At 38.9% G+C, this 23,681-nt stretch overlaps 1 protein-coding gene and 1 pseudogene across 1 annotated transcript; one reads left to right on the plus strand and one right to left on the minus strand.

Moving 5' to 3' along the window:
• Positions 1-186: 186 nt before the first annotated feature.
• On the plus strand, positions 187-20,131 carry LOC140928133 (guanine nucleotide-binding protein G(s) subunit alpha-like). Its single transcript, XM_073377845.1, has 13 exons — positions 187-471; positions 573-648; positions 784-838; positions 960-1,079; positions 1,356-1,453; positions 10,566-10,620; positions 11,636-11,709; positions 13,059-13,117; positions 13,645-13,715; positions 15,185-15,234; positions 16,328-16,458; positions 16,832-16,899; positions 18,207-20,131. The coding sequence occupies exons 1-13, from the start codon at positions 333-335 to the stop codon at positions 18,351-18,353; spliced, it is 1,143 nt and encodes a 380-aa protein (XP_073233946.1). The 5' UTR covers positions 187-332; the 3' UTR covers positions 18,354-20,131.
• A 2,055-nt stretch (positions 20,132-22,186) lies between these two features.
• Positions 22,187-23,233, minus strand: LOC140925917 (collagen triple helix repeat-containing protein 1-like; annotated as a pseudogene).
• Between the last annotated feature and the right edge of the window lie 448 nt (positions 23,234-23,681).

Here is a 23,681-nt window from a genome sequence, read left to right on the forward strand (position 1 = left end):
AAATACAAGGTATTGAATCTCCATAAGGCAATTGCTTCGTTTTTGCGAAAATCCCCTTTTTGTGACGTCATTTTATGCGTCAAAACCCGTATGTCCTCTGCAACTGACGTCACACTCATCACCAGACCACCCTCCGTCTCAAGGCTCTGAGATTTCCCATGACCCTTTGCGGATGTGTGTCACACCCTGTGTGCCTTGATTTGTCATAAGTTGAGCGGTCGTGTTGCTGTGTCTATAACTCCATACTAGCCTTTCATCTTCGAAAAAAGAAACTTTTTATTTGGTGGTACGACGGGGGCGTCTTCCTCGTTCTGGAGTCGCACTTCTGTGCGATGGGGTGTTTCGGGAACAACATTACCGATGAGGAGCAAGAAAATAATCGGAGGCAGAAAAATACGAACAAAAAGATCGAAAAGCAGTTGAGAGACGATAAGATTGCATACCGCGCAACCCATCGCCTTCTTCTACTTGGTAACAATTTCTCGTCGTGTATGGCTGTATTATTTGGGTTTGAAGGTGGTTGATTTTGGTTTTTATCGAATGAGTAATCAGTCTTATTTCTAACCTCCAAGGGGCTGGAGAATCAGGAAAAAGCACCATCGTGAAACAGATGAGGATCCTACACGATGCACACGGTTTTACGGAACAGTGAGTGTTCACCATTCTGTCACAGTTATTTAGCATACAAATTATTAAAAGTGAGGAAGGCAGGCCGCGATCGAACAAGAATTATTCACAATGGACGTCTTGTGTTAATCTGCGTCTTTGCTTCATTTCTCGTAGGGAAAAGAGGCAAAAAATAGAAGATATAAAGAAGAATATTAGAGATGCAATATTGGTAAGACTAGCCTATTTACAATCTACCACCCACATTTAGCTCGCGATTCGTTGCGATTTCACAGCTTTTTCGATTTCTTTCGCTTGGATTTTTTGTAAGGTGCATAATTTTTGTTTCTTAGACCATAACAGGCGCCATGTCAACGCTTACACCGCCGGTAAAGTTAGCGAACCCTAATAACCAGTTTAGAATCGACTACCTTCACGAAGTCGCCACGACGCCAGACTTCGACTATCCCCCGGTAAGGCCAGATGATATTTTTGCTGGAGTTGTTATCTTATAAGCATTTTACTTTCTCTGTAAAACATCGATGAAGGCATCGAAAGCAAATCTTTCGAGATTAAGCTTTTCAGGCGAGCGGTTTCGCTCTTATTTAGTACACATTTCTAATTATGGAAACTAGAAAGCTTGGGTTGAGGGCAGGCGAATGCTTTGAACAAACAAAATGTGTTTTCGTCTTGCACGGTCGTTCATATCCCGGATTTTTTTGTAACTTTTCGCTGTTTTTATTTCGTAGGAGTTCTACGAACATACGAAAATCTTATGGCAGGATGCAGGAGTTCTCGAATGCTTTGAACGATCGAATGAGTATCAACTTATCGACTGCGCGCAATAGTAAGTGTATTTATTATAACATCTTTGGGTCTTTTTTACTTGGTCAAGACGTTGAAATACTCTATTATTGTGTTGTCTCGATGATGCATGCGCCTCAGAAGCGTATTTTCCCGTCTTATACAGCCGAAAATACGCTTGGTGAGGTATTTTAAAGCTTAAATCGAGGGTCGGAGGTAGCTATGGCTTTTTGAAACATGGCAGTATGTTTACAAACTAGCCAACCCCGACAAAATGGCTGGAAAAGAATTATTATTCGTGGTCATGGCGCTTCTTTGTAGTTTGTTTCAACTACCGATTGACTTTCACCTTGTATTTCATGTAAGCACCATCGCTAAGGTTTATTTATTTTCTAGCGGTTTTTTAGAAGCGATAAAATCGTGATTTTACGTTCGAAAACCTCTGTCACGCTGTTGCGAACCTTGGTTAGTATGAAGCCATATGCGAACGAAGTTTGCTGGCTTACTTAAGCTTGTGTTTTATGTCCGGTACGGTTCTCTGTTGTACAGTTTTCATCCATAATGGTTTTTATGCTATTAAAACAGTAGATAAGCGCTTTCGTAGCTATTTTTGGTGGTCAGACTGTCAAATGATGAAGTGAAGGATAATGAAAGAAAATTTCTGATGGGATGCACTTCAGCTCGCGAAGACCATTCTGCTTTCTGTACGATATTAAGACAAAATGATACATGCGCTTCCAGTTTTACTTACACTCGACAGAAATTTTTATTTTGGCATCTTCTCGTACCCTGTTTACGAAACATACGACACACGAAGAATTACAATATCATGCCTTAAAATTATGAACCATTTCTCAGCCTGCTTTGTTTTGAACTGGTTTCCATGTAAAAAGCTACGAAAGCTCTAGGATATAGCAACTCTTAGCCTTGCAGATTTAATGTTCCAAGACTTGTTGAGAAAAAAAAAACATACAATCTAGCCGATCATGGAGTAATTTTTGTAGCAGAGTAGGGCCATACTGTCGTGTGACGGCTGTGCATGCGATTTGAGTATTTTTCTGTCTATTTGATCTCATGAATGGGTTAAAAATTTTGCAATTTCGTGGTATCTCTGCATGCTGTGTCCTTGATAATTGTAAAGCTGACATATTAGAACCGTAAAAACTATCTAACAATCTCTAAAAGTAGTGTCTGAAAATTTTAATCAAGAAGAAGAACTATTTGGCGATATACATGTATGAACAGTACCTTGTATGAGTCGATCTATTTCGTATCGATGCCTATTTTTAGATCAAACATACAGACTTGAGCACGCTTTAGTGGTTTCGAATGTTGTGAGTTTTGAAAGTGTATGATGGTCGGTCTTTTTTGATGCCGATTAGAAAAAATGAGACTCTAATTTCTCTGGGCCTAAAGTTACTAGTACTCACTTGCTTATAAAAACAACATGTATATTCAAGTTTTGCTTTTTCCTTGCCATCTGCATGTTACAATTTTTATCATCATCAAGTTTTGTTCTTTTTGTTTAGGAACATTATTCTTTTGTTGTCACTGTGTTCCCTTTCCAAAGCAGAAATACTAGTTTTGAACATACCCTGCATTTTGAGCACAAATAAATTCTATGTAAGTGAGGTAGAATTGAAGTGTTTCATTATTGTTCTCAGCTTTGCTAAAGCATCTATATATAGACACTGTACAGTTAGTTGAATTTTCAGGTTTCGTGTTTTTGAATGACTTAATGTTTGGTAAAGAGGACGGAGAAAGCTGTCTTTGCATCGAGTTATATAACAGCTCATTCTGAAGATCAAGTACTTTTACAAAATTTCCTGTAGTGGTTGAGTACACATGCTGTATTGTTTTTGGTTGACAAAACTGTGTTTCAGATATTTGAATTAGTATAAATATTTAGTTTTCTTTTTTCTACATTTTAAGAGTCAGTCGTGTGCAATTTTCCACTAGACGAAAAGGTCATACCCCCGGAATATTTGTTTTGTTTTGAGGATAGCTGCAGGTTCATGGCTTTATTATTGTTCATGCTTGAATCTCAAAATAGAACTTGTCTAAGGATAAGAGTCTGTGCTTTATTCTTTAACCATCTTAGATACCAATACTCATGTCTGCAAGTTTATTTATATAATAAATTGTTTGTTTGTCATTCTCTAACTTCAGTCAAGCAACTTTCTTTATCGTCTGAATTTCTATTTGGGTTTTAATATATTGGTTTGGAGCATCAGATTTTGTATGGTTGGTGACTTTTGTAGTGCTTGAATCAGAATTTTCCTTTCATTCTGCTCTCCTTTTAGTTTTCCGTGTTTAGGGGCTGTTTTTTTTTTGTGTCTGTATTTTACAGACATGTGTTTCCAGTGTGCGTTGGTCACTTATCTCTGAACTGTACTGTAGTTAATTACCAAACTGCAGTACATATTTATATACAACAAATGTTAAGCTTTGGTTCAATAATTTCTTCCAAACGTAAAGGACAGCCAAACCTAGTAAACACGAGTATTACAGTTAAGGGTACTGATTAAAGACATGTTTAATTGACCGTCTTCCCCCATATAAATAGATGGAGCAACTTTGATTGCAGTATACCATCTTCAATGCTAGCTGGCAGTCATTATTCAGATAATACAGAGCATTGCTTTGGTGCTAAGATCCTAATGGGAGGAATCTCTAACTCTCTTTCTGTGTATTTGTATTCTCGAATGCAGTTAATTGATTGTGTCCTTGTCTAGAAGGTTTAAGCGATGTTGCTGAGGTCTAGTTATTTTCCAGCAGTTTTAGGAAACCATATATCAGTGTTCAAAAACCTTTGTCGTGCTGTTGTGAACCACAGTCCTTGAAAGGCCATTTCTGAACAAACATTTGTTGCTTGCTGTGGCTTGTGAATTTATTGAACTGAAGTTTCGGTTTTCCTCAGTTTCGGTTTCTATGATGCTTTCATAGCTTTTTTGCTGGTCGGGTCTCCAAATTATAAAGTTAAGAGATCCAGCGTGGTCGTTATAAATCTTTCATGAAAATTTACCCTCAAGCACTGTGATTAAGGGTCTGCTCAACTGACTAATTCCGGAATGAGTCTAAATGGAATAATCTCTACAAATTGGCAGTTATTGTACTGTATCATCCGTTATAGTGGCTGGCAGACAATATTCATATCCTGGGAGCATTCCATTGGCTGCCAAATACCTTGAACTGAAAGGATTTGTGAAGTGTGGTCAATCAACTACCACATAGCTAAGCATGGTATGTGCTGACTCCCAGTAACTTGAAAAAACTGTTAAAGGAAATCATAAATGACTAATTGAGTTATCTGGAATTTAAGTTATAGCTATATTTAGGAAAAAATGTCTGAGTTATCCAGGGTTTTCAAGAAAAATTAAAGTAGCCAGGTGATTTAAACATGGTAGCTGACTGCATCAACAAGGGGCCATTAGTCGCCTGTTCTAAGGGGGACTTGGGGGCGTGCAATGAACAAATGAGATAATTAAAATAACATACATTTTCACGTAAAAAAATTTTGCGTAAATCTCGTGCATTTTCCCGGCAAAATTAACTATAAAGAATTGGATGAAAAATCAACTAAAATTCAATGTTTACTTTACTAAAGTATAACACAAAGCCCGTATGCCTTTACACAATTATGTTTTCATTCAGAGTTAGTGATATATTTTTTTAGTGAAATATTTTTTTTTCTAGTTGCTTCTTTCACAACACATAAATTATGGCAGAACTTGAAAGATGGTAGCCTGCGTCGCAGACATAATTTAACCTCGGTCAGTAATGACTGCGAAACAGCACTGATATCCTTGTTCTGGGTGCCCCCCCAATGGACTCAGTGAATTACCAGAAAAACATTTCAAATTTCCTTTCATCTTCATTGGCAAGTGGACAATGGCATTTTTAACAGGCCAATCATGGAATGTACTCAAATCCTGGTAACCAGGTAGGAGCCCAGAACAAGGCTTTCAGTGCTGTTTCACTCTTTACTGCTGTGTTGGTAAAGAGGTGTTTTGGCAAGGGTCCCAGAAAGTCATCTTCTAATCAAATCATTGACAAAGATGAGCAAGAAGTGGCCTCTGGCAAGGAGTATGTGAGACATGCTTGCCCACAGGACAAGCTGGAATTCAAGGTATTTTTAGCCCTGGGACATCCATGACGGTGTTCTCTGTGCCAGGCTGTGAATGATGCAGATCTTATTAGTCGAGTGTAAAGTTCGTACTCAGGTTTTATTAAAGAGGAAAATGAGGATCTGTAATTTACAGTGCAAACCAAGAATAGTGGGCTAATAATGAAGATCTTTATCATATCACTTTCTTCCTGTGTATCACTTTTTTCAAGTTGCCTTTCAGTGGTGACCTAAAATTGTAGAGTGGTCACCAGACTTAAAATATTAGTAGCCAGAAAAAGACACTTTGTGCAATATTACATGAAAAAAAAATATATGATGGGTGTGAAATGATTAAAATTGCTGCTCAGTATTTGTACATTGTATGTGCATTTGTACAGAGTCTTGACTTCTTGAAAAAGTCCTGAAATTTGCCCAGCAATTTTCCAGACCTGGTGAACCTTGGTGAAATCTCATTCCTAGGTTTGCAGTGCATCATGGAAAGAGCTTTGTTCCTGCATTATTTTTTTCTTGTCTCTGTTAATCACCTATTTTATAACCTTGATTCTGGGGAAAAGAAAAAATTGTTTTGAAAAAACTCTGGAAAGAATCTTGGATCCTAAAATCTGTGTGAACACTGATACAAATACTGTGTACACCCATGCACACTCATGTACATACATGTACATGGGACATCTCAAGGCTTTCTTGACCTAACAACCAGGGGAAAATCATAATCATTCTGAAGAAAGTAAAGAGGAGATTATGTTATATCCACGCAAATTTTTATCTGATTTTTCTACTCGGCACAACTAGCTGGCAATAAGGTGAGTAGCCAACTTGCCTTTCGGCATGAACTAACTTCTTATTGCCAGCTACCACAGATACAAATGTCTGTCAAGTTCAGGCACCTGTGTAATCCAAACCTTAACTAGTGAAGAAAACGTGAAAGGACATTTTCTTGGCAAGTTGCAAGGCAGCAAAAAAGCTTGAGCCATGTGTGCGAAAGCCGGCCGAAAGCACGATGAAGGACACACCTTTGAGACATCGCCTGGATGTGCACAGTGCAGAGTTCCCCTGTGTCGGCAAATACACGGTGAACAGTCCTGCTTTACCCAATAGCGTGGGGGAAATTAGTGTTTTACTAGATACTGAAGGTTGACTTTATCTTTTTTTAGAATTTTTTCTTCATTATCATCCATGTTTGGGGCTGTGAACATTAATTTAGGCGGTTCACCTTGAGTTGACCATTGTTCAAATGCACTGTAATATAAAAACAAGTCTTTTTTTTTTTTTGTCATGAAATCTATTCATAATATATCGCGTGAACGAATGTGAATAATAGTTTTAGTAGTTACATTAATTTTTCCGATTTTTTAGAAAATGAAGCTTTGTATCAGCAGGTTTGACCTTTAAAATATAACTTTGAGTTTTCCTTGATGTGACAAAGCGTGATGTCAGTAATGGTGGCAAATTCAAATTTTGATCCTTGTAAGAAACTTGAAAATTTCACTTAACCTTCGATGAGATGACCTGTAGAAAGCAAAATTGCTTGACTTTGCTTTTTCATGTAGAAAGGGTTATTTTCATCTTGTAGATTTAAGTAGTGTAAATAAATCTTTATTCTAATAGCAAAGATTTTGTGAAGTTTCACTTCAATAGAATAAAAGGAAGACAAATTATTTTGATTTATTTTCAGTCCTCTTTGTTTTTCTAACGAGGCAGCCATTTTGGCTGGATTTTCAAGGGTGCCCTGGGCTCAGGGCTTTGGACTTTATTGGGTTAAATGTAGAGGTAATAGTAAGCGCGTCAACATAATCATCCTCAAACAATAGAATATCTGATATATTCAGGCAAAGCTAATAAAATAAAATAAAAGAAAGTTGCCGCCTTAAATTTATGTTTTGATAGTGAATGAATATTAAGAGAAAATACTGTCACTGAAACGTGCAAACAACATCCCGAAACTACCAGGCGTCGATTATGTTGCGAAAAACTGGGCTCTAGCCATGATTTTAAAGGCTTTGCCATCGGTTCATTTCTTGAGCATATTGTTGAAAGAGCAAATGATAACCTCTGTTAGAAAAACATTAAAAACACTGGTCTGATCAGCGTAACACTGATCGATTTCCAGCAAAATTTGCCTTGAAATTTGGCCATTTTTTACCGATTGCTTTTTGGTGAAGTTTGCCCTGAAATTTCCCATGAAATTGGCCAATTTTCCTGTGAATTTTTCCCTAAAAATCTTGCGAAATTTGACTTCTCCAGAACTTATCAGAATCCCTGTATAATGATGTGTGTCAGAGGCAAGAGTGAATAAACTGGAGATATCAAGGGGTCCTATTACACAATTGTTGAGTGCACCCATCCACAACACCAAGAAACTTCTGGAAGTTGGGTGCCTGGGAAATCCAGGAGCTTCCACTGTTTGCAGCAAGCTCCTAGAAGGAGTCTGCCCCCCTGACTGTCAAATCTTGGCAAGCCAGCCATGAGACCCCATGCACAAAAGGAAGAAGGCAGCCATGGGTCACACTGCACAAGTCAGTGGAGAGAGAGGAAGGAGAAGGGGGGGGGGCACTGCTATAAACTTAGTCCCCATTATTGTGAAACGCTAAGGCTGCTTGCAATAATATTGGCCTGCAAGACACAAACTAAGACTACATGTAGCACTCCTTGTTGTTAACTCTGTTAAAGGTTAAAGTGCATTTACAATGTCAATTTTCAATGTCAGCCATGGTAAAATTAATGCTGCCAATGCTTGTACTAAACGTCGCATTTCATTGCAGGATGTGTAAAAAATTGCTAAATTTGGGGAAAGGAGCAGCTTGGGAGGGGGGTGCGGGTTGGGGGGTCACAGTTAACGATGTGACCCTCGTTAAAAATCGCCTTTGTGAAATTTAATAGGTTATGAGAAAACATAGGCACGTTAAACGTGCATGAGCTATTTTGAATGCTTCAGTGTAACTTTAATGCTTCAGTGTAACTTTAATGCTTAGGTGTAACCTTACCAAGAGTGATCAATCTACCTCTTTCATCCTAAATGTAGATTAGGTTTTTGTGCGAAATTGCGTATTGCGGTACAAAATGAAAACGCGAAACGCTCAGCTGAGTCGATCCTCAAGCTATATATTCACTTTCCTCTGTCTTTCCCTGTTACATCTGCAAGTTAAACAAATCGTTAAAGTGAAATAAATTTCTACTCACCAAACGTTGATTAGAAGGAAAACTCTAAGGTTTCCTCGGAGTTTCTTAAGCCAAAATGTGACTCATCGAATACTGAATAGTTACGAAATACCAGGATTTTTATCATTGTGGTAGATGGTTGCATCATCATAATTCACGAGGTTTTCACGTGCGATTCTACTCAGTGAAACAGTCTTTAACTCCGACAACTTATTTCTTCATGTTTTAAAAACTATTGCTTCTCAAAAGACAAGAGCCTTTTTAAGGCATTGGTTACAAAACGAAACAGGTCTTCATACGTCCAAGTTACTATTTATCATTGTGAAAAGCCAATCTGCATGAGATGTACAGCCACACAGCTGGCTCGTGAAAGTGTTGGACTTTGCCCCCTTTCGTCGTTCGTACGTGAGGGAATTCGAGTTATCACACAGTAAACTAGCTGAGTAAACAGAATTATAAAAGTAACTCACGCACACAATTTGCACGTGAAGGTGTTGGTCTTTGGCCCTTTTACAATTCGTACGTTAAAAAGGCTAATTCTTCACTACAAATTTTTCTCAAACGATTTTAAGAAATCACCTCGGCTTCATTATAACATCTGCAATTAAATTATATTTCATTCAACGTCAAGGTTGATAATCTAACATTTATTAACCAAAATTTTGTGAAACGGTCTTTAACTCCGACAACTTATTTCGTCATGTTTTAAAAGCTATTGCTTCCTAAAAGACAAGAGCCTTTTTTAAGGCATTGGTTACTAAATGAAACAGGTCTTCATACGCCCAAGTTACTATTATTATTGTGAAAAGCCAATCTGCATATGATGTACAGTCACACAGCTGGCACGTGAAAGTGTCGGACTTTGCCCCCTTTCGTCGTTCGTACATACAAGGTCAAGGTTGATAGCCTAACATTTATTAACTCCCAAGAAAATTATCAAACTGCCGAATATATTTCTACTTATATCATGATTATTGTGTCAACTAGCTTCCTCCAATTTTATTCCCTAACGGCACTGTTTCTACTTAAGTTACGCATCTTTACTAAATAGAACGAAAAAGGTCGGTTGAACTTTGTAAGCGAGAGAATAATATTTTTAAAGCTTGTTTATTGGATTAACAATACTCGATACAGCTTTCAAAAAAATAAGCTGCCTTTTAAACTTCTAAAACCACATCTTATAGGGCGCATACTTTCGAATAAAAGTCTATATCTAAATATCAATTATTGCTTCACTGGAAGAGCTTTGAAAATATACGATCTTTTATACTCTACCTTGAAGCACGTGAAACACAACTCATAAATACGTGCGTTAATACCGTTAACGATAGCCGAATTCGGTCAGAAATGTCTTGAAGTAGCTTCAACACTAAAATATGAACCCTTAAACAGCTGCATCACTGTACACAGCGTTTGAATAATGACGATATTTAATATAATGTTTCCAAACACCTGTAGCCGTAATAAAAGACGAAAAAATTGTGAAGACTAAAGATGGCGGTCTCAAAGTGCCCTTGTTCGACCTTTACCAATGCATGTTTAAGTAGATGCTAAGATCTCATTGGTTCCTAAGCATCAACTAATGTTACCTTCAACCTTATTGGCTCTTGCAACAAACATCCGAACATACAAAGTTACAAAGCCACAAAGATACATACGCTCACACCACTGACGTATGAGCTATTTTTTCAAAATAGCTCAAAAAAGGAAATGATCAACTAAAAAGATCTGGATAAATTATAATAAACAACAACAAATTCTCCTCATCGGTATGACACAAAATGTTTGATGAACATTGTTGGTACTAGGGTTTAAAGGGCTGAGTTGGTACTAGCAATAATACTCACTGTATTTTTTTCCTTTCCAGTTTCTTGGACAGGGTTGATACAGTCAAACAAGCTGACTACTTGCCAGTAGAACAGGTACACTATTCATTTAACTGGGTGCCTAAGCAATATGTCCCTACCCTTAGCTATCTTCTCATTATCCAGTGTTAAATTACTTGCAGTGGCTTGTGTTTGGTAAATGTAGTTGAAAATTGGATGTGAAGAGAAACAGAAAATTCTAGGAAAAAGTCTCTTGATAAACAAGAAGATGCATGTAATTTTTGTTCTTAAAGGTAAAGGTAAAGCATCCACATTCACGATAACTTGTGCCAGTAGTATAATTATGACTGATAAACTTGAGGTTGAAGGTGTGCTCATTTTACCCCCCTCTCTCCATCAGTTTAAGTGGTGTAATGATTAATCGAATTCTCGATTAAGCTAAAAGCACGATTATGTTCGGTTCGATTCACGATTCTTTGGTTCCACGTTTCGATTTTGGTTCGGTTATTGCATGCCTTTTCAAGGGTGTCCTTAGTGAGTTATTAGATTGTAAAATCGGAATCCAGAACGCTTTAAATTGTGCATTTATGATTTACGAGCAAAGACGATAGCATTTTGTGCGCCATTTTGTGTTGCCTGGTAAAAATGCTGTCCTTCAACCACCCCTTGAGAATTTCCAAATAAGGCAAACTATGTGGGACACGCTCTTTGTCAGGTTCTCAAACATGGCGACGAACCAAGCGACTGTGAATCCTCCTGTCCCTCCTACTATTCTCAAATTGAGGGTTTAGGGTTGCATGTTTTTACATCATGTGTCATGTTATAAGAATTAAGAAACATTGACATAATCGAAATCGAAAGGCAATAATCAAAATCGAATCAAACTGCAAGAAGTATCAATCGTTACACCCCTATTTAAAGCTAGTCAAAGCTATACAGAAAGGAGATAAGTTGAAACAAGGATGTGATGTCACCGGGGATTGAACGCGGGACCTCGTGCACCAAAGGCTATGCACTAACCAACTGTGCCACCCTTGATCCTGCCACCAGAGAGCACCAGAGAGCTTGCCTGCGGGCTAATGCAATCCTTGCTATGTACTTCTACTTTCAGGACCTGCTCAGATGTCGTGTGTTGACATCAGGAATCATTGAAACAAGATTTCAAGTTGACAAAGTGAAGTTTCAGTAAGTTTTGGTTCCTGACTCTGTTCAGAGTAGTTTACTAATAACACTGTGACCAGCAGGCAACAGGAGTATTGGTGGGCCTTGCGCAGGGTCTTAAATTCTTGAAGAAGAATTTTAAAAGCCATTTTTCCAGACGTGAAAAAGTCTAGAAAAATGGTAAAAACTCCAGAGTTTTTTGTCTGTTTGTTTTGTCTTTGTTCTTCTTTTTCAAAACTGCAGCCATGCTTAATTGCTAGCAACTCTTACTTGAAGGTGTAAATCTTGTCTGTAGGAAAAACAATTCAGTGGTGTATTGTTTTTCATGTTTTCATTGCACTGTGGTTTCTATACATTTAGAGTGCAAAAAAAATACTTGGGAAAAACTTGGTTCCTGCATTTCTGTCAAGGGTTTAACTACAGTGAAACCTGTATCAAGTGGACACCGTATCAAGCAGACACCCTCTATTAAGTGGACAGTAGCCGAAGTCCCCAAATTTATTCCCCTTGTTTACTTTAAATGAAACCTTTATTAAGCGGACACCTCTATTAAGGAAATGCGGACACCTAAGAAGTACCTGAAATGGTCATTTCTATTGTTGCCAACCTGTATTAAAGGGACACTTGTAATATTAAATTCCACCACCCAACCTGCCAGACACCGGAAATGCGAAAGATTGCCTCGAATTGCCACCCACAAATTTTTTGATTTTTACATTAAAAAACATGACTTGACGAACTTATTTGATTAGTTTCCCAGTACAGTATTGTTTTCTATTTCGTTTTCAAATTTGAGTTGCAATCTTTGTTTAAGATACTATGTTCAATTAGTCCAGTTTGATAAAGAAATTCGTGCAAACGTATATCATCATAGTCTGTGGGAGTATTCTAAACGTTTCCAATGTTCAGTTGGAGGGCATTTGACACCTCACATGACGTTATCTATAGAAACCTGTATTAGGCGGACACCCTGTATTAAGCCGACATTACAGCATTCCCCGAGGGTGTCCGCTTAATACAAGTTTCACTGTATCTGATAACCTTGAGTCTAGAAAAAAGGAAATGTTGTTTTGGAAAAAGTCGGGATAGTCTTGAACTTTGCATCCCAAAGTCTCTGGAAAACAATACTAGCAGGCAGCAAGTGCCTAAACTTGGGTGGTTTGTATTCACAGTTATTAAACCTAAGTGTTGAGTAGGTAGCAAAATAATATTCCAATGGAACCAGCAAAATTGCTGGCTGCAGGCTCATTTTAACTGTGCTGAAATTCTGTATGAGTCCTGTGAGTTGTTTCACCTGCCTATCACAGTTGTCAGCAGGTTTGACGATCAAGGATCCTTTTATTAATTGAACATCCATGTTTAAACCTCCTCAGTATGTTTGATGTGGGAGGACAGAGAGATGAAAGGAGGAAATGGATACAGTGCTTTAACGGTGAGCAGTTTGTAATAGATTACAAACTTGAGTTGCTATTGTAAATTAGTTTACTGTTGCAGGGATCCAAAATATGATTGGAGGATGGAGAAAACATTTAAGTAGGCAGCAATACATGTAGATTAGATTGAAAGTTACTCGCGTGTGTGGGTAGAGGTAGGTATGGAAGGGGATTCCCCCCTCTACTGGAGACATCTGGGGGGTCTTAAAGGGTAAATGTGTAATTTTGAGGGCCTTGAAAAATGCATTTCAGCACACTTTGAGCAACGAGGGAGAGATTTTAGCCATGAAAATGGGAACTTCACTTACCCACATTAATTTTCACTTTGTTTTACATCATTTTTTCTTTCATCTAATGAAGTGTTCACATTCATGTACAAACATGACAAATTCGTTGTTCTCCTCAATATTTCTTTGAGTAGATGACTTAGATGGAGCTTCTGGAGAACCCTGCTGTTAAAATTCAGGATTACAACCAGTTGATTTGTCGGCATCACTAACTATTACTTTTCCTGCTTCTTTTTCAGATGTTACAGCAATAATATTTGTGGTTGCATGCAGTAGTTACAATTTGGTACTAAGAGAAGATCCTAGCCAGGTAAGTGATGACCCCGGGTGATATTCCGACCCTTAAATAAATTTTACTAGGCAGGAACTGTGCTGTGGTGTCTTTGAGCCTCCGGCCCTGTTTCAGGCAATAGTATTGTGAAAAATAAGAATCCTGTTGGAGACATTGAGGGAAAAATATCTGCACGTTGTTGCACATTTGTTTATTCTTTGCCTGCATCAAGTTTTTGCCTTGTATTGCATTAATTTTGAGCTTGATCGAGAATACAGTAAAACCCTGCATCTAAGAACCTGGATTTTTCCAAGTTAGTCTAAACAGGTTCTTATACAAATGGTAGTTAGCAAAAGTTTAGCCTATTTAGGTTCTTATTTTCTAAAGGGAAAAAAATCCAATAATATTGTAGATAAGAGTATTTAGTGGCTCGGCTTATTCCTCATTATAAAGGCGGCATGCCATTGCATTGCCGTTGGATTGATAAGGCACCAATGTCTCCAAAGAGGATTCAAATGTTGACTTATCTTATTTGCTTAAGTGTACAGAATTTTTTCACAGATTTTACAAAATTAAGAACCTGTTTCAAATTTTAGGCTAAACAGGTTCTTATTATAGAGAGGGCTTAACTGGCAAATTTTAGCGTAACAGGTTCTTACAATCCAGGTTCTTATTCGTGGGGTTTTACTGTGATCAGGGTTACATGTATGGGAAAAAATCGACCCTTTTTCGGAGTCAACAAAAATAATATATACCCCTTTTCCTCTCCTCCTGAGAAGATTAATGAACATAGCAGGTACAGTTTGACCTGTAGTTAATTTGAATAATTATCATAAAGCATACGGTTTTAAAAAATTTAATTGACCTGTCCTGTGCCAAAATGGAAACACTTAATAGAGAGGGGAAGTTGACATTGTTACGTCATGTTGCCGTTGTAGCAAAAAGTCTGGATGACAACAAAAAGTGAATTCGCACTGTTTCAAACCTCCTCAATCTTATTCAACTTCAATTCCTTTGACAAATTTTGGCGAAATTGTCTCTGGTTGAATCCAAAAGGAACATGTCTTAGTTAAGAAGAAGAAGAAAAAAAATTTTGTGTTGTGTTCGCCAACTCCATAAAGCAGGTGTGTCAAATTAGGAAGTTTCATGTTCCAGTTGTGCATCAACGGCTAGGAAATAACAAAAAGTGTGCTACACATGCAAAGTTGTTGTTTTGCACAACAAACCTATTGCTTTTTTGCCATTCTCGTTGTCCCTGTTGTTGCTTGAGCTGCCTGTTGTCGCAAGCAACATGGAAATTTTGTGACCATGGTAATCTGACATCATACTTCTCCTCTCTAGTAAGTACAGCTGTACAGAGTACATGTACTTTCAATAATTATACACAGTACTATACACTACGTCTACTACATTTCCGTGTTGGACAATGTCAATTAAATGTTATGTATTATGTGTTTTGAGGCTGTAAAATACATTTTCTTGATGAACATATTATGTTTGTTTTACAGAACCGGTTGAAGGAATCTCTTGAATTGTTCAGAAGTATTTGGAATAACAGGTTTGTATGGATCTGCTTTTCCTTTTTCAGAGGCATACAAGTGACAAGTAAAGAAGTCCTCGGTATAACGGACAATATTTTTTGCCCAAGTGATACTATAATATATGAAAAAGAACCGTGATATAACAAAATCTTGGTAACAGTCAGTCCCTTGGCCCTTCATTATAAATTATCGAGGTTCCACTGTAAGAATATTTTATCAATTTTTTTTTTCGGGATAGTATTTTTGTCTCCAGGGAATAAAGGACACTTGGCTACACAAAAAATAATTATTATTAAAACTTTTGCCTTTCCTGATTGGCTTTAACCCTTTTAACCCAATGATGAAAATTCAAATTCTCATTTGTTGTCCCTAAACGTTTTCAATACAACTAGTGGGGAGAATTTGTTGAAGTATCAACTTGTAAGATTAATCTTTTGTGACATGTCCTCATCATTGACATTTCAAGGAGAAATTTTAGGTTGATCACTCTCGGGGCTTCAATGGTTCCAGCTAATTCTTCATAAGCATCTGGTACTGACTTAAGTTGAAAGATGCAAGCATTATCATTGATACAATGGCATATTACCCCAATAAAACAATTGGAACCGCATTACTTGAGGAAGTGGCACTGCAGTCTACAGTTGTAGCTGTTATGGCAAGAAAATGGCAAGAGTTTCACAGCTATCCAAACAAAATAGCCAAATTACTGGCTTGACTGTTTGAGAAAGAATGCAAAATGCATCGGGAATGTTGTCACCTTTTTAAGGAGTAACTGTATCTGCAAAAAAAAAAAAATGATTTCTTCGTTATTCTGCAATGATGCCAATAAACAGGCGAATGTTTTGAAGAGAGTTTTTGATGAGGCCAGCTTGTTCAGAACTTTGACATAATTATTTTGAGTGACTAATAAAACTATTATTGACTTCGGCTTCCATATGATTTGAAGAATTAGCTCTCAGAGTCGGTGACCCACCTTGGCCTTTGGCCTAGGTGTGTAGCACCTCCTGTATAATTCTTCAAATCATACCCAGCCTCATTCAGTAATTATTGTTACAACAATACACCTGTAGTGTGTATAACTTGTTTATTTGCTCATTGTTTTCTTTTTAGATGGCTGAGAACAATCTCAGTAATATTGTTTCTTAACAAGCAAGACTTGTTAAAAGAAAAGGTGCGGGCTGGAAAGTCCAAGATTGAGGACTATTTCCCGGACTTTGCTCGGTATAGAACTCCTCCAGATGGTAAGATAGACAAGAATTTTTTATGCCTTTTTCCCAGAGCAAAAACAGTTATATTATTAAATTGCAAGCACTTCCCTTTGTTTATCATTGGTCATGTAAACTGTTACCTGCTTGTTTCAATTGAGTAATTTAAATTTACTGCTTTTGTTCATCCCTATGCATCGTGCCAATCACGCTCTGGTAATCTTTAGGTAGCCTCTGTCAATACCACCCAATATGGTTACGCTCCCTAAAATGTGCCTCTCTTTGTTAGCCTTTAATTTTCAGCAATAATATCAGCACAAGACGGGTCCTTACTTATATGACACCAGATTATTAGGTGCTTTAGGCATGAAGTAGGCCGCACATTTATGATGCTTTCTTTCTTTTCCAGCCACAGCGGAGCCTGGAGATGAGGAATCAGTGACAAGAGCTAAATATTTTATTCGTGATGAATTCTTAGTAAGTAAAGATTTTCCCTGACGTCTTAGAATTTCAATCCTTCCCTGTTTTTGAGTTTCATGATATGCTAAAACATCAGACACTTTTTGGATTATATTCGTATTTATATTCAAGAGTAAGAGACAGGAATGGGTGTGCAGCTCAAACTGTAAAGTGGCTTATTCATTTGACGTCATAACGGCTCATGCGCATTCGTACCAGAGGGAAATTATATTCATTCTTTGTCTCTGTCACTTCGTTATGTTACGCCGAGTCTTTGTACATCATACTTGTCATTTTGGCCGCGCGATAGGGCGGACATTCTTGAAGGCAAATTCGCGAGTTTTGAGGACAAAAAAATAGGTTTTGCAAGATAATTAACGAGTTTAAATTTCAAATACATATTTTGCGCATATTGTAGAACTAAAAACGACAAATAGAAAATTCCTGTCGCATACACTTCAATTAAATAATAATTATATGAATATGAAGTATTGGAACTGCGCAAAGAAGAAACAAATTGCAAAGGAAATCATCAGTTTATTGGGTAGAGCGCTCTACCGGTATCGCAGAGGTCAGGGATCGAATCCCGGTAAGATTGAATTTTTGCAGGATTTCTTCCCTCAACTTCATAAGTTGCGTCTTAAAACTTGGGTGATCTTCTTTGCAATTTAATCCTTCCTCAGGTCACTCAGGATACACAAGTCATGTGTGCCGCCTAATACGAAAACCTAATAATATTGGGATAGCGTATACCGCCCCCCACCCCCCATCCCCTACCAATCGCACAAACCTCTGAGGAATGATGGTAAAATTAAAAAGTTGAATGATGAATACATTGCAGCTTTTAAAACCTTACCTACGTATCATCATTGCACGCGCATTAGGATCAGTGAAATAAAAGCAATATCACGTGGTATTTCAGGGGGCAAACAAATGACAAAATTTTCCAGTGCGAGTAATTGCGGGAGAGTTTTTTAATGCTTTCAAAACGAGACGACTATGTTAGTTCGAGTTTCGACAAGTTTTACGTCATTTTTGTTTGCTGTGAGAACATGTACGTTCGCTTCTGCGTACAGGAAAGAAACAGGCGATTTTTTTGCACTGGTAGCTTTTATCACTTGTTTGCTTGTTTGTTTGAAACCACCTGACATTTCTTTTTTAAGCGCATATCAAGATGGCGGGTATCGTTAATAAGGTCTAATGCAGACTCACGTTCGTTCATACCAACAGGAAATTATTTACATTCTTTATCACTGCCACTACAGCTGAGCGTTCAGTTCCACCGAATGTAAATCCATTAACGGCTGTATTTTTACTTTTTTCAGCGGATCAGTACAGCCAGTGGAGATGGTAAACATTATTGTTATCCACATTTCACATGCGCAGTAGACACGGAAAATATTCGACGGGTGTTTAACGACTGCCGAGACATAATCCAGCGAATGCATTTGCGCCAGTATGAACTTCTGTGATGGCTTCCCTCTTCTCCCTCCCCAACTTTTCATCGAACCTTCAGCCCTTTCTCAGGCTGCTTGCGGATATGCGGCACATAACATTCGGCTGTTTTTATTCCAATACGGGACGGGGGAAACCATAGGGCATCCGCCTCACTGTCTACTCCAAACATACCAGCGAGAAATTATGTCAGATACCAGCCCTTGTAAGTAGTGTACAAAATCATGCAGGATGCGTAGCCTTTAGTTTTCTGTGGTTTGTCACAGGACTTTGTGAGTAAGCTGTGATGTACTGGGCCGAGAGACGGAGAAATTTGTTGGGGTGGGGGACGGGGGATTATACGCGTGGTCGTCGTCACATTGCGTTGTTTGGTTCTCTTCTTCTGTGAAATTAAACACTTTATTCTAGAAGTCGAATTTCTTATAAAGAGTTCCGCTGGTAACTCGAGCACTAAAATTTGTTACTTCTTGAGAAAATCAAGTGTGCAGGCAAAGAAAACTTGTTCTAAAGGTATTTTCTATCGGATTTTAGTGGGAGAGATGTTTTGTTTTCTTAAGTACCGAGAACTGAGCTATTTGTAAGATCGGCTTATGGTGCCCAGTCGATAAACTTAAATTTAAAGGTACCCGAAATTACGTAGTTAATTGTTTAAGTGGAGTTCTGGAATGAAAGCAAGAAAGACGGCTTTTGTGTTGTCTTAAAATGAATTCAACGATACGTTCTCACCGAAAACCAAGTAACGACAATTTTTCTTTGTTTGCAAACACTCCATAATATCTCTATAAAATCTGAATATTGTCCTTTTGAAGTGTGAATAAGTACATATAATAATTTAGATTTATATTATGAACATGGAAAGGCTTTTTAACTCACCCTTAGAAGAAGGATACGTTAGTATAGATGGTCTGAATTATAACGTGACTGTTGATGTAATATTTGTCCCCCTCCACTGTCGGACTCCCTGTTCCAAGTTTGGTTGATTGCAAAAACTATTCTGTTGCTTCTGATTGCGAAGGAAGAAGCAAGGGAAGAAACTTAAAACAAAAAGAAGAGTTATAAAGACCTGGGAGTTTTTTTAAAAAGGAAACTGTCTTTATCGCGCTGCTGTACAGTAAACGTGTCCCTGTTTGTTGTTGATGTTTGTGCTCGTGAAAGTGTAAGTAGAGTATGTAGTTAATAATGTAGATTTAAGTAGGCAACAGAGAAACGTTGTCTCTTTTCCCCTTCTAATCATTGTGTTCTCTCCCCCCACCAGACTTGTTTTGTTCAGAAATTAGCTTACAGAGAAGAAAGCACTGCAAACTTAAACATATTGTATATTGACTCGAAAAAAAAGAAGAAAAACGGATCTTAATTTCCGTGGCATGCAAGATTTCGTGCCATGTCCCTTGGAATGTTAGTTTGTTTAGAACGGGTTTCAGTGATGTGTCGAAAAATAATCTCCAGAATATCCTTTCTGCTCTCAACTCCTTGTGGTTGGTTAAAAGATATCGTGTCAATTTCTCTTTCCGCCTTTTGGCAACCTTCCGTCCAGTGTTTTATGATTGGCTAGAGAAGGTTGTACGTCACTTCAGTGAATACCGTTCTAACAATGTATGCATGATCAAGACTGCTGTAGTAGATCATGTGTCTGTTCCAAAATGTGGAAAGCATACTGCCAAATGTACTTTCAGAAGTATGCCCCAAACCCTTCCCCAGTTAGTGATTACAACACTTGATATCAGAGTAACTATGTAGAGCTTTAAGCCGGAGCTGTCATATTAAGTTTTATGTCAAAATAAACTATTACTCAATAGTTCGTGTACAGTCACAAAATGTGTTGTTCTTGCGCCCCTCGTTTTTGGCGATTAAATCGACCGTCACTGAAGAGAACCGTGGAAAAGTAACTAGCCCCTCTTCCCGTTCTTCAGAGAAATCTGGGAACCAGATTGATTTATGTACGCAATTGTATACCATGACGGCACGGTACGGTGAACTAGCTTGGCGTGTTGCGCGCGAGGTATCGTGTCGGCCTCGCCACGTCAACTTGTGTCTTCATATTTACCTGTAACCTCTGGTTTGTTCTTCAGCTTATGCTTGGCTGACCGACGCGCCCATGCCTCTAATGTTGTTGTTTTATGTGTTTTATTGTGTGGTGGAGGCAAAATCCTCCGTTTTGTTTAAGGGTAGTGACACCAAGATTAAGTGCTGCTTGAATCTCGGATATACCTTTCCGGCATCTCGCTCCACGGAGCACACACAGGGATCTCAAGTAACAACGACGACGACTGGAGTGAAAACATCGCTAAACAAATGGATTTGCGTCCTTTCAAAGTTTATTGCGTCTATTTGAAACCGCACAATTCGTCAAATGTAGGCGACTTTTCGTGGAGTTGAATTCTTAACGACTTTATCCATGCTCAAATAGCGAAAGGACAATTTGTCGTCGTATGTCCACGCCCTTCACAAAACGTTGCGTTGGGAGGTTTCACGTCGTAGTCGTGCAGTGGACGTCAAAGAAATGTACTTAAGTGCTTGATGCACGTGCAGAGCAGTTGTTTTGCTCATAAAACCAATTGTTTTTTGACGTTGTCGTCGTAGTTGCTTAAGCTCCACAAGGACAAGGTCAACGGAGGCTTGGGTTGACAATTTCACGCACATCACTGTATTTTGTGTTCTGGGCCAAAACGCTGCCAACATGCATCCCACATTTGATTGCAGCATAGTCCCAGGTCAGTCTCCTCCTCAGGCGCTTCGTTTTTAGCAAGGTAGAGGCGAGCGGCTGGTGACGAACCGCAAGGGACCATGGGAAGGGTACAGACGGCGGGCAAAGCGCCGTCTCTCCCGTTGTCTCCTTCCCGCCTTCCTTTGCGCGCACATTTTGGTCGAGAGAGAGACGTCTGGGTACGAGGCAGGTCCCAGGTCATTTTTATAAGTGAACCAAATGACGGACACCTAACAGCTAAAATCGAGCACACCACAAAAGCCGTCAGCACTTGCCTCGTCCCTGGGCCATGCTGGGCGCAGCCTATGCTTTTCGAGCCACGTACGAGCGAGAAGGCCCGTTGGACAAGGAGGAAACGTCAGTACTATACGACCACTTGTGAACTGAGCTTAAGTTTAATTATTTCCTATGTGAGTACCTAAAGTTCGTTAGTTTGAAAGTACCAAATTTATATGAAATGCGGCTTGACGATGGAAGTACTTTATTTGCCCGTCCATGAGGGCTAAAACACTGGTTTGTCCCTACTCTGGTTTGCCTCTTTTTTCTATTTTTGAATCCCCAATAATACACTCTGTTTGCCCCTCTCCCCACTGCCCTCCCAAATGGGATGATTGCATATTCCATTTCCTTAGAGCATGTGAAAACAATAACTTAGGCCGAATTTGGGGGACAAACAGAGTGCATTATGGATTATTCGAAAATAGTCAATGGTTTCTTTGTTGGCAAAGGTTCCGCTCACGGCGAGAGAAGAATGAGAAGAATTATGTTTGTAAGTTCCCTTGACTCGCGGGGTGATGGTGCGGGGCGGGACTGACAAATTCTCTTTTCCCTTCCCCCCCCCCCCCCCCCCCTACCCACCCACGTGGACTATAATTTTTTGCACGACGACCGACATGGTTTAACTTATCGGCAAGGTTTGTAGAGTTTGACTCGGGTTCGCCGAGTACTTCCTTGAGGTCCCTGAGTACTTTGGCCACACCACTAGTAGCCTCGTTTCTATAAACTGAAAAAAGGAAAGAATTGCTCTTTGGGAGGCCAAAGGGAAAAATGCATGAGGTAAGCATGTTATTGAAAGAACCAAAGCGGGTGAAAGCTGTGGAAAGGAGCCAAAGCGGTGGCACGAGACAGAAAGTTTTGGTCAGACAGCGTGGAGGGCTTGTGCGCCTACTAGCGCGACAAAACTACTGATGATGATGATGATGAAGTATGCCACTGCCCTTAACTAATGATTGTTTGTCATTAGCTCTTTGGCGAATCTAACAAAGGTAAAAACATTTAAGTTTTAATGCTTCTGGACTTCTTTATTCTTTACAATACTAATACAGATTTAATAGTTATTTTCAAAGTCCAGATAATCACATGACTCGAGCTTACTGCTGAGCTTTTGGTACTTCTTCAATGAAAATTCGAGTCATTGAATGCCAACCAGTGTCAGCGTCAAAATCCCACTCGCACCTTTCCTTTCTGAATGTAGTTGCAGTGACCCTCAATGTGGCGGTGACGGTAAAGATTGTGGTTTCTTCCTCTTCCCATGTAGAATGCACCGTCAATAGTTCCAGGAGAGCTGCACTCCGTTCCATTAAAGGTGAAATACCAGCGACTGCAGCAGTTGTCACATGAGGCAATCCTGAGATTACCAGTAGCCATGGAGGGAACTGTCTGGGTATTTCTTCACAAAGTCACAGTTCTAAACGAGATATAAAGAATCAAAATAGCTTCTGTGCAGTATGACAATTATTTGTTTTGTGATTTTCACAGTATGAAAATTATTTGGTTTGAACTAACAAATCGATAATAAAGTACTTTTTGACTCTGGTTATCTGGTAACAATTAAGTGACTTGCTCACTTACATATATCAGTCCTGTATTGTTCTCGTCTCTCTTTTTCCAAGCACACTCCTTCCAGTTCATGTGTGAAGCCAGTCGCGGCGTTCCACTGTTGCCTTTGTCCCCTCGCTCTCCTTTTTGGCCGGGAGAACCCTGGATCCCAGGCTCTCCCTTTGCTCCTTTCTTTCCGTCAGCACCACGTGGTCCCTGGGTCCCATTTTTCCCCGGGCTGCCCAGGTCTCCTTTAGTTCCATCACTACCTGGCGCCCCAGGGGCTCCTGGGACACATGTCATGTATGTCCACATCCCGGTTTGTCCGCCATTACAAGATGGAACAGGCTGCTGAAGATCGACAGAATTTGTCATCTAGAGCTTCAATCCAGGAGAGGAAGTAAATACTAAAGTAAATTGTAAGTAAGTAAATTTGCAAGTTTTAATCTGGGTTTCTTTGATGCGTCCGCTTTTGATTATTTTAAAACTGAAAATGATTTTTCTCTTCTTAAAATACCGATCGATTTTTCTTGCAAATAATCATACCGCCTAATGTTATTTCTGAATTTGGAACATTTCCCTTTAAAGCTGAAGACTGATCTAATAGTAGCATTCACATACGATACGTAACTTCCTAGTTTTATCCATAAACTAACCTTTTCAACTGGAATAAAAAATACGTGCAGTGGCCATAAGTATATCGAAGTATAAATGCAGTTTCCTTGGTGTCTGGTGGTTTGTTGTCCTTAGCAGAGCAGAAAGCCGCCATAAGCGATAAAACAAACAACATGATGGGTACTTTAACTTGCAATCACATTATTAA

The sequence above is a fragment of the Porites lutea genome, chromosome 2, assembly GCF_958299795.1.
Source record: "Porites lutea chromosome 2, jaPorLute2.1, whole genome shotgun sequence".
NCBI classification, from domain to species: domain Eukaryota; kingdom Metazoa; phylum Cnidaria; class Anthozoa; order Scleractinia; family Poritidae; genus Porites; species Porites lutea.